Source organism: Odocoileus virginianus, chromosome 9 (assembly GCF_023699985.2).
Source record: "Odocoileus virginianus isolate 20LAN1187 ecotype Illinois chromosome 9, Ovbor_1.2, whole genome shotgun sequence".
NCBI lineage: Eukaryota > Metazoa > Chordata > Mammalia > Artiodactyla > Cervidae > Odocoileus > Odocoileus virginianus.
Genome location: NC_069682.1, coordinates 28,734,761 through 28,749,426, shown reverse-complemented (window position 1 = coordinate 28,749,426; position 14,666 = coordinate 28,734,761). Strand labels below are relative to the sequence as shown.

Genomic DNA, 14,666 nt, shown 5'->3' with positions numbered 1-14,666 from the left:
AGTTCATCTGTAGCAGATGGTGAGGCTCTTAGGAGGCAGAATAATTTTTTTAAACGTTGAATGCTTCACAATAGTATAGCTGGCAGAGGAAAGGCTGTGGTTCATGGAACTAAATGTTCATCGTACACACTGGGGAGAAAGTACTTGACTTTCAAAGCATTTCACATCCCACTGTGGAGGGAATTAGGTGCTTATTGGTCCATCAGTGACTATCAGAATTTATGTTAGTAAGAGCTCTTTAGTCCCTGAACTACTGAAAGGATGTTTTTTTAAAAAATACAGAATTAGTCTAATTAATAACAAAAGCCTAGTTATGATTTTACAAAGGAAGCATTGGGGACAAAATATGGTTTTAAATTAATGCTGAAGATTACCTTATATAATAACATTTTAATGGTCTAATTTTCAGGGATAATCTTGAGATACATGAAAAGATTATAGAGACAGACAGTACAATATTTTTAGTAGACCAGCTGGGTATCTGAGAGCCTAAAAGGGTATGAAATTCTGAGCCTGGAAAAATATTACCAATACTTACCTTGCTATGTCAATAGGGTCCCAGAGATAATATTTTAAAAAATAAACTTATCTGATCACATAGGAATACAGTCATTGCAGACAATTTGGAAAATATAGAAAAACCTAGGTAAAATAAAAATAACACAAATTATATCACTACTGATAATATTTGGTGACATTTACTTACTAAAGTCCCTCCCTATTTTATTTTAAAATTCAAAGAGGATCATTTTGTACATACTATTGGTTTTTTTTTTTTGCATTTTTAAAACTTTTTATTTTATATTGGAATCCAGCTGATTAATAGCATTGTGATGGTTTCAGGTGGACAGCAAAAGGACTCAGCCTTATATACATGTATCCATTCTCCCCCAGCCCCCTCCCATCCAGGCTGCCCCATAGCACTGACTAGAGTGCCCTGTGCAAGGCAGTGGGTTATCCATTTTAAATACAGCAATGTGTACTGTTGATCCCAAACTCCCTAATTATCCCTTCCCCCACTCTTCCCCCTCCATCATAAGTTCTGTACTATTATTCTTTAATGACTTTTTAAACATGTAACAGTAGCTTGTGAATGTTTCTCCTTGTTATTTATTACACCACATTATTTGCAACATAAAATGTTTCATCATCACAATACAACTACCCATTTTCCTTGAGAAACACTTAGAATCTTTGCAAATGTCCACTATTATAAACAGTGCTGAGATAAAATGTCTTTGTAGTTAAACATTTGCATGCATCCGTGATTAAACAGTGGTTAAAAAAACAAGCAAACAAACCAACCCAAATCAGCCTTGGTGGCATCTAAAATAAGTAATATGTAGAAAGCAGAAATAAATATCCATGCACTATTAAGAGAGGACAGCAACTAGCCACCACCTGGAAAGGTGACCGTATGGTCTGTATTGGAATCCAACCTTTAATTCAGAGCAACACAAAATAATTCCAAATGTGGGCTTTCAGTGGGTTTCTTGGTCTCATGCAAAGCTCAGGGTTGTGAGTCATTGTTTAATTTTAGACGGGTACCTCATGCTTCCTGCCCCACCCTGCAGCACATGGCGATGGCTTTTCCTGTGCCTGGTGGAAAGGGGGGAGTAGGGGGCGGGCAAGATGTGCCTCTGTACCAACTGCACTGTGCCCACCCTTGTGTCCCCTGCTGGAGCCTTCACCCCCACCCCACCACCCCCCAGGGTGTCACAGAGCCAGCGGTGCTCTGCTGATGCATGTTTATTTAAGCATCTGTCTAATTTATCTTCCACAACTGGATTGCATTTTTACCACCCCACCCTCCGCCCCGCCTCCCCGCGCAGGCTCTTGCCATCCATAGTGGGGGCCTTTTACCCTCCTAGATGAATCTTGCTTGGCAGTTTCTTATGTTCTGACAAGAACGTCTCAAAGCCTTTCAGATTTAAAGTAAACTCTGAAAGTTCCAAGTTTATCCAGGAGATTTGCATGTAAACTTGGGCAACAGTGTTCTCAGTAACTGTTCTAACAAAGCAGCTACCGTAGTTCCTGGTACAGTTGATGCTGGGGTGGGGAAAATCTGAAGAGGTGCTCCAAGAATTCGGCAGTTCCTGCTCCTCTCTGGAACTCCAGTAGCCGAGCAGCCGGAGCTGCGGGCTGGCCAGATGGAAAGCGGGGTGGAGGCTGCAACAGGAAAAAACACACTTATTTTGCTATCCAGTGGTTGCTCCTTGATCTGTCACCAGGGCAGCCTTGACAGATTGCCCCATATTCTCCTTGCCACCAGCCCTGTGATGATCCACTACCTCCCTCCACCTACACATTCCACGCTTTCGGACTCCCCCACAGTATGATCTGCACTGAGCTCTGCACCCCACATGACAGGGATGGCCTCAGTCTACACACAAACCCAGGTTGTCATAGCAACACCCTGCCCGCCATGGCCCTCCATCTCCTCCCAAGTGATTCATTGATTTCTTGCTTCCCTGTCTGGTCTGCCAGGGATGATTTCTGAGAAATATTTCACATGAGTCAATTCAAATTCTTTCTACCCGTCATATTATTTTCTGTCAAAGTTATTTCCGGTAGAGTTTCTTTAGAAGCAATGTTGGTTCCCTTTGCCACTGACCAAGAGTTAGAATAACGTTTGAGTCCATATGCCAGGACTCATACCCAACCTGTTATATGGTTTTTTGGTTTGCTAACCACAACAGCCCTGAGACAAGTACCATTAAGAGGCCAAGTTTGCAAAGAACTCTTAGCTTATGGAGGTTAAGTAATTTTTACAAGTTTATGTTCTAAGTGAATTTTAGAGCTAGACTAGACTTTGAGTCTCGGGCCCAACACTGACCATATTCAGCTCAGTTCAGTCGCTCAGTCATGTGTGACTCTTTGCAACCCCATGGACTGCAACACGCCAGGCTTCCCTGTGTATTCTGGCCGCCTCTTCTTCATATCTTCTGCTTCCTCTAGGGCCATACTGTTTCTGTCCTTTATTGTGTACTCTGATGTGTTCCTGCAGTACAATCACTGTCCTGCTCTCAACTGAAATACGATCTTCTACTAGTGACCTTGACTTTCAAAAGCCATTCTATGAACTCACTGAGTGTAGTTCTCAGAAATTTAACTATCTTCTTTACATTGACCAGAAGTTTTCTTCTCTAAAAATATTAGGAACTCTCTACTACACCTAGAATTCTCCCTCATAGCAGATGAATTATTTTAACTACATGCTAAACTCTAAAGGATAAAGTTTTTTTGGAGTTTTTAAAGATTTGTAATAGGAAATGGACCAAATTTTTTTTCCAGAAATGTTTGCATATTTTAATGATATCTTCCCAAAGAAGCTCTTGATTTAATTTCTTTATATGAGCTATATTTGAGCTTAAAATTAATGCTCCATTCTAAAAATTTTTTTCTTCCAGACAAATTTCAAGCAAATAAGGAAAACAGTACTTAGAAAAGTATGAACTAGCTGCCAATCTGTAATAGAGAGGGCTTCCTTGGTAGCTCAGTGGTAAAGAATCTGCCTGCAATGCAGGAGACCCGGGTTTGATCCCTGGGTTGGGAAGATCCCCTGAAGAAGGGAATGGCAACCCACTCCAGTATTCTTGCCTGGAGCATCCCATGGACAGAGGAGCCTGGCAGGCTACAGTCCATGGGGTCACAAAGAGTCGAACGTGACTGAGCAACTAACACTTCGCTTCACTTCTATGATAGAAAGGGTTGAGTTTTCGTTGTTATTCACTGTCATTCTAAAATGAGTTTAGAATAGAAGTCTGTCTATACATCCCAAGCTGAGATAGGAGTTAGTTATAATTTCATTCATTAAGATCACAAATTTTCAAAATCATCAAAGACTTTAGCAACAAAGCAGTGCTTCAAAACTACGTTCCTGTTCTGAGCATCTTACAGTTCATAAGGTTGATTCACACTGAGGGAGCAGGTGACACTAGCTGACATTCCATCAGGCTTGAGTTCCAGTGATTCATAAAGTACCTACAGCAACCTTAATCTTACAAAAATTTCACTCTGTCAGTGGTGAGTCTTTGGTTTTCTGTCTTCCATTTGTATGCATGAGTCCATACTATTTTGGAGTCCACAGATCATTTTATGTTGCAACCATAGTCTGAAATCTCTAATGGTCTCATCAGCCATGCAAGCACCAAATCATCAAACCCACGCAAAGGAAGTAGATACAAGTTGGTAAATGTGGCTTAGGCAAGAGATTTCCTTCCTCTTTGAGTGTCTTAAGAGTGGTTGAGATATTTCAGGCTGGCGTGGAGGGTGGAAGATCTAAAACACAAAAATCCTAAATGAATCTTCTCCTTAAGAGAACAGCTGATAAGATTCTACACAGGAGGTTTTGTACATACACAGATCCACGTGTGAAGATACATTAAATGGCAACTTGAAAACATGAGCAGCATTTTAAGTATTAAAAAAAACCCAAACCAACCCAAACCTTTGAACACAGTTGTACAAATTTGACCTTCATATTCATAGTAAGAATGTCAATCTTTTACTTCTTAATTTCTACAAGTTTTCTTTCTATAGACACAAGTCCAACCTCAAATACAATTCAGAAGGAGTAAATCTTGAAGCTTTCTAAAAGCAGGGAAGTTGGTACCCTTCGCAGGACTGAGCTGCGTGCTGGCCAGTAGTCCCAATGAGTCACAGCTGGAATGTCCTGTGGTTAAGATTCTGCTCTGAAAACAAAATCAGGAGCAGCAGGCACCAACTGGTTTCCATGGTAACCGGTATTTGTGTACTTTGAGAAATGACTGTTCCTTTTTCTGTGGTAAATTTACGCGGGAATGAATTGTTGAGGTGACGTTAGCCATCTGTGTGAGAATAAATAAAAAGCCCCTGATTTAATTAAGTGTAAACCTTAGAAGGATGTAAAATTAGGGATATGGGATTTTTCTTCTAGAGAGATTTTGTTCTACACTAATTAATTTATTTGACATTATATTTAAGCATTTTCATCAATGTCTATTTGATGCTTATTTTGATGTATCAGTCTCTCCCCTCCAAAGGCAAAAAGAAACTAATTGTTATTCATCACTGTTCCTCTCAAACCCCCTCCCTTTGCCCCCACCCCCCAATTCCATTCACAGTGTGTTATTTAAGAACCACTGGGATTCAGGGGCTCTCCTTCAATGAAGTAATCCCATCCGGAAGGAAGAAAAAAAAATCCCCTCCAAGTCATGTGAAAATGTCACATTTCTTAACCTTGCCAGGCTGGGAGGCGAAAACACTACACTGATTCTGACCTTGAAGAATCTCAAATACGGTTCCTAACAACGTCACCTAGTGTTTCAGAAGACCCGTGAAGTTCAGGGCGACTGTGGTCCTAGAGAAATCTTACCTCGTTTTGCTGGATAAAGATGAAGTAATTAAAGTTTTGGTCACAGCACTAAAAGTTCAAAATGAGCCTTTTGGAGTGGAGAACAGTGGAGTGTTTTCTGGCTTATCATGCCTCGGCTTGGGAACAGCATGTTTATTTTTGTATTAATTAGTTTTGAATTGGAATTCATACACTAGGTTTAATAAAAGAACTCTGTGCCTGAAATAAATACCCTACAGTGAAGCAGTAGTTTAGGAGTAAACAGGTTGCAACACAGACTCCTCCCCTACCTCCACCTCTTGCAGTGGATGGAGGGGTCGAGATGGGAGGTGAAGGGCTGTTTTTGTTTCCTCTTCTTTTTATGTGGCTTTCTTCTTTCTCTCATTTTTACCCCCTCTCTTGACTTCTGTCAATCATCTACAACCTTAGAAGCTTGATCATAAATACACATATTCAAAGCAGCAGTATTTAAAAAATTAAAAGGAAGATGAAGGGATAAGACTGAAAAATAAACCCCATCTTTATCATTTGTATAAAATGCTTAAGTTTGTACCTAAGGGTGAGTGAGTGAGTGAGTGCAATTGTGGGGGAAGTGGTTGCAATTCTTCACTGAAGCTATATCGGGAATCTGCCCTGGACAAAGCCCTATGCTGGGCTTTGAGGGGATTTGAAAGGTGGTCTGGGGTCTACAGAAACTTGAAATCAGTAGGGGAGACCGGCACACATCTCTATCACCAGAATGTGATGATTTCCACAAAGAAGCACAAATGAAAAGCTTAGGGATTTCAAAGGAAAGCTCATTTATGACTGTCTACAGGGATTAGGGAAGGCTTCATGGAGGGGATTTGTAGAATTTGATTATGAAGTTTTCTATGCTTAGGTCAATATGTTTCAAACGGTATTTTCTATCATAACATTTCAGCTAATAAAAATAATTTTGTCAGTATGGAATTTGTTGAATCCAGATTTACATACAAACACATACACATACACTCACACATACATGCACATGTGTGTACTCTCCAAGGGAAGAATAAAGGAAGCCCGTGATCAGACATTTTCTGTTTTCTTATAACAGGCAGCACATCCTAAGGGTAAGTGGAACAAAGTATTTAATGTGGACACTAGGGGATGAAAAGGAAATACAATGTTCTGAGTCCTAAAGAAGCAAATCTTTGTGGATTATCATTGTTTTTTCCTTATTGAAGAGAGAGAGATGGCAGAAAGATTTTTTTTTTAGTTTGGAGATGTATCTAATGAAATTAAGCAGATAAAGTGTACACAACAGAGTATATAAACACCTCAGTGGGAAAATGGGCAAAGACCTCAGCAGAAAAGTTCCAAAAGAAGAAAAAGAAATGCATAAGAATCATGAAAAAAGTCCCAATCCCAAAGTAACAAATTCAGACGACTACAAACAGAAAACAAATTTGCACTATTAGCCCCAGTTTTAATAATAATTTTAGTCAAAATTGCCAAAGTTGTACTGCAAGAAATATTTCCATAAACTTCTGGTGGGAGAATAAATTTGTGCAAAATTTCTGGTGAGAAATTTAATAATACATATCTAGAGCCATGAAAGATCCTATTCTTTTGATTCACTCCCTTTAGAGGAATCTTTCCTAAAAGAAATTTAAATTATCAAACAAAGATTTATATTTATTTGTCCTCAAATTGGAAATATCTTAAGTGAACAATTGGAGAAGAAAATGGCAACCCACTCCAGTATTCTTGCCAGGGAAATCCCATGGGCCCGGCAAGAATACTGGAGTGGGTTGCCATTTAGCCTGATAGGCTAAAGTCCATGAGGTTGCAAAGAGTCCCACGTGACTGAGCAAGTAGCACTAACTAAGTGAACACTAGCAGAATTGTAATGTAAATACAGCATATTAGCGGTATGTTATGCCACTCTTAAAAATGTTTACATAGCCTATTTAGTGACAACCTTAGTGAAAAACGGGGAACACAATTAAATGTGTAGCCCGAATTGATACACACATATTCACACATTTCTTTGCACATAGATGTACATGTATATATACAAACAAATGAAAAAAATGTTGGTAAGAGAAGCTTCTGGTACTAACAAAATATTAACAATGGTTCACTTTCAGTGGGATTAATTTTTGTTATTTTCCTTTCAGAACTTTCTAAACTGTCTAATTGTTTATGGTTAGTATTTATTTTTAAAACTTACAGTTGTAATACTGTTATTCATCTAGCATCTCTTACGTGTGATTCATATGTGAACCCATCTCATCCAGGCCAGCATTTCTGTCTTTTGTGCCTGGATGGAGGGACCTCTCTCTGCATATAATTATCTATTTTTAATTCCTGGACTCAGCCCACCTCAGTAGATTGACCCTTAACTTTTGAACCAAGAAACAGCTTTAGCTGCATGCGTGGACTTTGCTCTTCAGGCTTCTGTTTTCTCTCTGATTTCAGCTCTATGATGGCCCACAGCGGATGAAGCGCTTCTGTGGAACAGACATTCCACCTTCAGGGAGCACCACTGGCTCCGCGTTTCATGTGCTGTTTTATACGGATGGAGTTGGTCACCAAGAGAAAGGATTTCAGATGCAGTGGTTCATCCAAGGTAAGCTGCCCCCCAACCCCCTGCTGATCTCAGTCGTATTTGGTAGTTGCTCTTTGACCAAGAATCGTTCCCTTTTCAATTCCATGTTTGAAAACAATTCCATCCACCAAAAGTGGAACATGAATGGTGCCAGGCTTTAGAAAGTTTACTCAGACATTGGTGGCTTTCGGAAAATGGAATCCTCTTGGGGTTAAGACAGGAAGTGAAGTCCAAGTGGACAGGATTTGGGTATCCACTTTAGGAGGTGCAGCAGTAAGTCCCTTACAAGAAGGTGGGAGCATCAGGAAGTTTCAAGGGGTGAAGACCTGAACCTCGTTGTGGCAAGCAGACCACAAGGTGTGATGGAGTCTCTCGGGAGAGTGCAGCAGAATGAGATTTAAGACTCACCTTGACACTGATCAGAGAAGGAGTGACAGGGAAAGAAAGGAAGGAGTGAGAGTCAGAGAGAGTAGGCGGGTGAGGGGGAGATTGGGCTGTGAGGGGACCGAGCAAGAAGCCTGAGCCTCTGATGCACCAAGCCAGGGACAGGCCATGCGCTTGAGGAGAGCACCTGAGAGCCTCCTGCAAGCTGGCAGTTCTGAAAGCTGGCAGGCATCATCACTCCTGTGAAGATGCAAATTTGTTTTAGACAGAAGTTCTGAAACTTCTAGACCAACCTTATGTGACCCAGTGAAGAGGGAGAGGTCCCCAGGGCATGCTTCTCAGAATGTGGTCCCCCAAGGCAGTGTCTCATAGGATCTGCGAGAAATGTCGACCCATCCCGCAGATACTGAATAACAGACTAAGAGGGAAACCCAATAGTCTGTGTCCCTGGTGAGTACATTGGAGGACCACAGTTCTAGAGTGACCCAGACCTGAAAATGTAGTCCTTGTGACTATTTCATGAGCAGTTCTCAGCCAAGGGCATAGGGCTCCCTTGTATGATTCAGTCAATCTGAGAGAGAAGTAGAGTGGCCGTGTTACACTGGGGATCACACACAGACATCCTAAGCTGTGGTCCCACTCTCACAAACAGGGTGAGCCCAGCATGAGAGCACCTGAAGGTGTGTTGAGGGTTTTTAACATCATGGAGCATTAATTATATGCTCCGCAACACTCAGTTCAGTTCCGTTCAGTCGCTCATTTGTGTCCGTCTCTGCGACCCTGTGGACTCCAGCACGCCAGGCTTCCCTGTCCATCACCAACTCACGGAGCTTGCTCAAGCTCATGTCCATTAAGTCGGTGATACCACCCAACCATCTCATCCTCTGTCATCCCTTTCTCCTCCTGCCTTCAATCTTTCCCAGCATCAGGGGCTTTTATACTGTGTCAGTTCTTAGCATCATGTGGTCAAAGTATTGGAGTTTCAGCTTCAACATCAGTCCTTCCAATGAATATTCAGGACTGATTTCCTTTAGGATTGACTGGTTGGCTTTCCTTGCAGTCCAAGGGACTCTCAAGAGTCTTCTCCAAAACCACAGTTCAAAAGCATCAATTCTTCTGCGCTCAGCTTTCTTTGGAGTGCAACTCTCACATCCATACATGACTACTGGAAAAACCAGAGCTTTGACTAGATGAACCTTTGTTGGCAAAGTAATGTCTGCTTTTTAATATGCTGTCTAGATTGGTCATAGCTTTTCTTCCAAGGAGCAAGCGTCTTTTAATTTCATGGCTGCAGTCACCATCTACAGTGATTTTGGAGCTGAAGAAAATAAAGTTTGTCACTGTTTCCATTGTTTCCCCATCTGTTTGTCATGAGGTGATAGGACTGGATGCCATGATCTTAAGTTTTTTGAATATTGAATTTTAAGCCAATATTTTCACTCTTCTCTTCACTTTCATCAAGAGGCTCTTTAGTTCTTTGCTTTATGCCATAACGATGGTGTCATCTCTATATTTGAGGTTACTGATATTTCTCCTGGCAATCTTGATTCCAGCTTGTGCTTCATCCAGCCCAGCATTTTGCATGATGTACTCTGAATATAAGTTAAAGAAAAAAAGAAAAAAAGAAAGAAAGTGAAGTCACTCAGTCATGTCCGACTCTTTGGGACCCCATGGACTATTGCCTACCAGGCTCCTCCATCCATGGGATTTTCCAGGCAAGAGTACTGGAGTGGGTTGCCATTTCCTTCTCCAGGGGATCTTCCTGACCCAGGGATTGAACCCAGGTCTCCTGCACTGCAGGCAGACGCTTTACAGTCTGAGCCACCAGTGGAGAGTAAGTTAAATAAGCAAGGTGACAATATAAGCCTTGACAAACTCCTTTCCCAATTTGGAACCAGTCCATTGTTCCACATCTGGTTCTAACTATTGCTTCCTGACCTGCATACAGATTTCTCAGGAGGCAGTTAAGGTGGTCTGGTATCCCATCTCTTTAAGGATTTTCCACAGTTTGTTGTGATTCACACAGTCAAAGGTTTTGGCGTAGTCCATAAAGCAGAAGTAAATGTTTTTCTGGAACTCTCTTGCTTTTTCGATCATCCTTCGGATGTTGGCAATCCATCCTTTGCCTTTTCTAATCCAGCTTGAGCATCTGGAAGTTCACAGTTCACGTACTGTTGAAGCCTTGCTTGGAAATTTTGAGTGTTACTTTGCTAGTGTGTGAAATGAGTGCAATTATGCGGTAGTTTGAGCATTCTTTAGCATTGCCTTTCTTTGGGATTGAATGAAACTGACCTTTTCCAGTCCTGTGGCCACTGCTGAGTTTTCCAAATTTGCTGACATATCGAGTACAGCACTTTAACAGCATCATCTTTTAGGATTTGAAATAGCTCAGCTGGAATTCCATCACATCCACTAGCTTTGCTTGTAGTGATGCTTTCTAAGGTCCGCTTGACTTTGCATTCCAGACTGTCTGGCTCTAGGTGAGTGATCACACCATTGTGCTTATCTGGGTCATGAAGATCTTTTTTATATAGTTTTTATAGTTCTTCTGTATTCTGGCCACCTCTTCTTAATATCTTCTGCTTATATTAGGTCCATACCATTTCACACACAACTGAAGATCTCTATTATATACTCAAGAGTGTAACGTGTTCTGTTACTGTGAACTGGAGATTGAGACAAGAATGGGAGTTTGGGGGCTTCCCTAGTGGCTCAGGTGATAAAGAATTTGCCTGCAATGCTGGAGTCCCAGGTTCGACCCCTGGGTCAGAAAGATCCCCTGCAGAAAGGAATGCCAACCCACTCTCTATTATATACTCAAGAGTGTAACGTGTTCTGTTACTGTGAACTGGAGATTGAGACAAGAATGGGAGTTTGGGGGCTTCCCTAGTGGCTCAGGTGATAAAGAATTTGCCTGCAATGCTGGAGTCCCAGGTTCAACCCCTGGGTCAGAAAGATCCCCTGCAGAAAGGAATGCCAACCCACTCCACTATTCTTGCCTGGAGAATTCCATGGAGACGTGACTGAGTGACTAACACACAAACACACATGGGTCAGTATTTTAAAATATTTGATAGTAAGCCATAGTATAATTGAAATATAGATTATGAATTCCCAAGCACATGAGCTGTGATAGTTAAGCTTGTGAAAGTTCTGCATTGTCCTCTTCCTCAAGATTTAACCTTGGAATGTCAATTTTTTTGATCTATTAAATGAAGGGCCTGAATTGATTCATCTTTGTAGTACAGTCCATCTTTAGTATTCTGTGATTCAGAAATAGGGTGACTCAAATGCCTGACTCAAAGGGATCTAGAGATACTGTGGAAAGACCTAGAAGAAATATGGAAAATCTTGGAACATGACCCAGATTTTTCAAGGACAAGGGGTATTTTCCAGAACAGTGTTTCTCAAACTTCCTCGTGGATATGCATCACTGGAGATCTTGCTAAGAAACAGATTCTGATGTATGTGCTGAGGTAAGGCCCATGAATCTATAGTTCTGAGAAGTTCATAGGTGATGCTGATGGGATATCTCTGTAGACCATACTTGGAAAGTTTTCTCTTCTTTAGTCTCTGAAGCAGTCTCTGAAGCAGTGAGGTTCTTCCTCACTGGGGCCCCAGCTCTTATCCTTCCAACACTGAGGCAGAAAGTGGAAAGTCAGAAATGCCACTCACAAGGCTCAGGGAGTAGGGACATGGTCCTCAGCCCGAGATACGTGGCACTGGAATTACCTGGAAGCTTTCCTGAGTACCAGTGCATGGGTTCCAATATGCAGAGATGGGATTCCATTGATCTGCAGTGGGACCTTGACTATCCTTAATTATCAAAAGCTCCCTAAGGAATTCTGCCACGCAGTTGGGATGGACAATTTTAGGAGCAGTAATTTGTTTTGCTGGCAATATCCTTCTCTTCAGTAGACTGCTTCCTCTCCCTTCCTGGCTGTTTTAGCCATACCAGCCCAGGGCCACACTAAGGAGTGTGACTTCATGGTCATTATTGGCTCTACTGCATAACTACATCACTAAGACCACACCAAGGAAGATGATTTAATGGATAACTTTGGGTACACTGGATGACTGTGTCATGGGTTCCTCCAGTCAACGTCCTAGGCATGGCTGAATCCTCTCCTGAAAGCTTTGGGTTTTGGTTGGGAAAAGCTTTTTCTTCCAGGTCCATTTGGAACCTGTCTTCATTTGGGAGAGTCAAAGACACCCTCTGTCTCTTCTCTTTTCCTGTTTATTTTTTCAAAACTTATTCCCAATGGTTGAAAACTTGCTAGGCTTGGAATCAGAGTTTGGCAATATTTCATAAAGCAGTATTCTGCCAGATGGGACCAGAACTGAACAATTTTTTTTTCTAAACTCTATGTTGCCCACTAGATATAAATTATGCTTGGGAAGAACTTTCTAGAAGGGGAACTGTTAGTGATCTAGATCTGTGCAAAATTAACTGTCATATTCAGTAGCTACACAGCCCTGAGTTTATACTCTGCATCTGAACTAGGTCCTTAATTCAAGGCAGCCCAAGAAGAGGGGACAACAGGAACCACAAGGGTCAGGAAGGAGGTCTCTGATGGAGGAGGTTCCTTCACTTCTCACCCACTGCTGGTAAATTGAAGACATAGATCTGATTTTTAGTCACCCATGTGCGACTCCTACCCACAGGCCTGGGTCCTACTCTCAGAAGTAGCCATCTAGCAAATAAATGCACAAATCTATATAATATCAGCTGTGTGATGATGCCCTGGGAGCACACAAAAGGGGATTTGATGTGCACAGGAGGCTAGTGTTTGAGGGCGGGACATTTGAACTAAAACCTAAGACTAAGCAGGAGTTAAGCAGGCAAAGAGGAGAAGGGGAAGGGTTCCCAGTAGAAGAAGGACCCTGCTGTGGGAGGGAGCAGGGTCAGGGTGAGGGGCCCACAGGCCAGCGCAGCTGGAGTCCAATTTCACAGGGAACTGTGCTGGGGGGCTGGAGAGTGAAGCAGTTGCTTTGGGTCCCCCACTGTTAGGGTCTTGGGCCACATAGGGGTCATACCCTCTCTTTCCTGCAAACCCTTCTGATGTCAGATAAATTTCTTTGTATGCATCTTTTTTGGGGAGATTATCTGGACACTGAAGCGTTTATGACCTTGAAGTATCACATATACTTACAAAGAAAAAGAAATGACTCACATCTAACCATGTTCACTTGAAATATTATGTTAATTTTCAGTTGTTTTTCTTGTAACTTAAAAAATTTTATACACTTTTTGAAGGTTACTTTCCATTTACAGTTATTTCAAAATATTGGCTGTATTTCTCATGTTGTACAGTGTATCTTTGAGTCCATCTTACACGCAGTAGTTTGGTATCTTCCCCCCACCCCCACCCCATATTGCCCTATTCTTTCCCTTCCTCCCCACCAGTAACCACTAGAGTTTGGTTCCTAGTTCTAGTGACACTCGATAGAGTTTGTTTCCTCTGACTGTGTGTCTGCTTCTATTTTGTTGTTGTTGTATTCACTAGTGTGTCATATTTTTTGTATTCCGCATGTAAGCAGTATCACATAGTATTTGTCTTTGACTTCAAAGAGATGACTTTTGAGTAGGATCTGGAAGCACTGAAACAATGTGGCATGTTGTGGGATTTTAATACAAAATAAAATGCAAGATGCAGAGAAATAAATGTAAAACAAGTACAAGAGCCAAACAATACAATTAAAAGTGAGTCTCAATTTTTTAAAGTACAGTAGAAATATTCTTGAATGTGTATGTGTGTGCATGCATGTGTGTCCATGGATCTGAGCACAGCCCCCTCGGATCTCCATCTCAGAGTCAGGATGCAGTGTCCAGGGCCCAGGACACCCAGGGTGACGCTGGCTGGGAAGCTGTTCTTGCTCACCTGATCAAAGCAACTGCTTCTTCCCACTCGAATCAAATCTCCTTTCAGGCCTCTTTCCCCGCCCACTCTCTCCTAAACGATGCAGTGAGAACTCCAAGACTCTCTTCATCAGGAGCTCAGAATCGGCAGTGGCATCATTTCCTGACCATGGCTGCTGGAGGAGAATCCCCGTGCACGTCATTCATGTGGCCCACTAATCCATAAACCCGTTCTCAAAATGTACCTCTGTGTGGCCCACACAAAATCTTCTATTTGCTCTGAGAAAATGGGCCCACAATCCAGGCTTTCTCTGTGGGCGCATCTTTAAAGCCGCACTGTGAGCCCTGCCTTTCTGCAAACCATCAAAGAGAATCCCACTCTGCAAAAAAAGAAATGGCCACAGTTGCACTGCCTGGCTAAACGGTCCACAGTATTCAGCGCTGACAGCATTGTCCGGGGGCTGCATTCGGCCCAGAGGCCTGTGTCTGGGTTGCTGAAGGAAATATAGAAC

General features: G+C 41.9%; 1 protein-coding gene across 1 annotated transcript in view; it reads left to right on the top strand.

Annotated features, from left to right (window-relative positions):
• The window catches only part of CUBN (cubilin), a 255,728-nt gene that overhangs the window by 84,926 nt on the left and 156,136 nt on the right, over positions 1–14,666 (top strand). Inside the window, exon 28 of the mRNA XM_020881287.2 lies at positions 7,781–7,931. Within this exon, the coding sequence (XP_020736946.2) occupies positions 7,781–7,931 (151 nt within the window). The remainder of the gene's footprint in view (positions 1–7,780; positions 7,932–14,666) is intronic.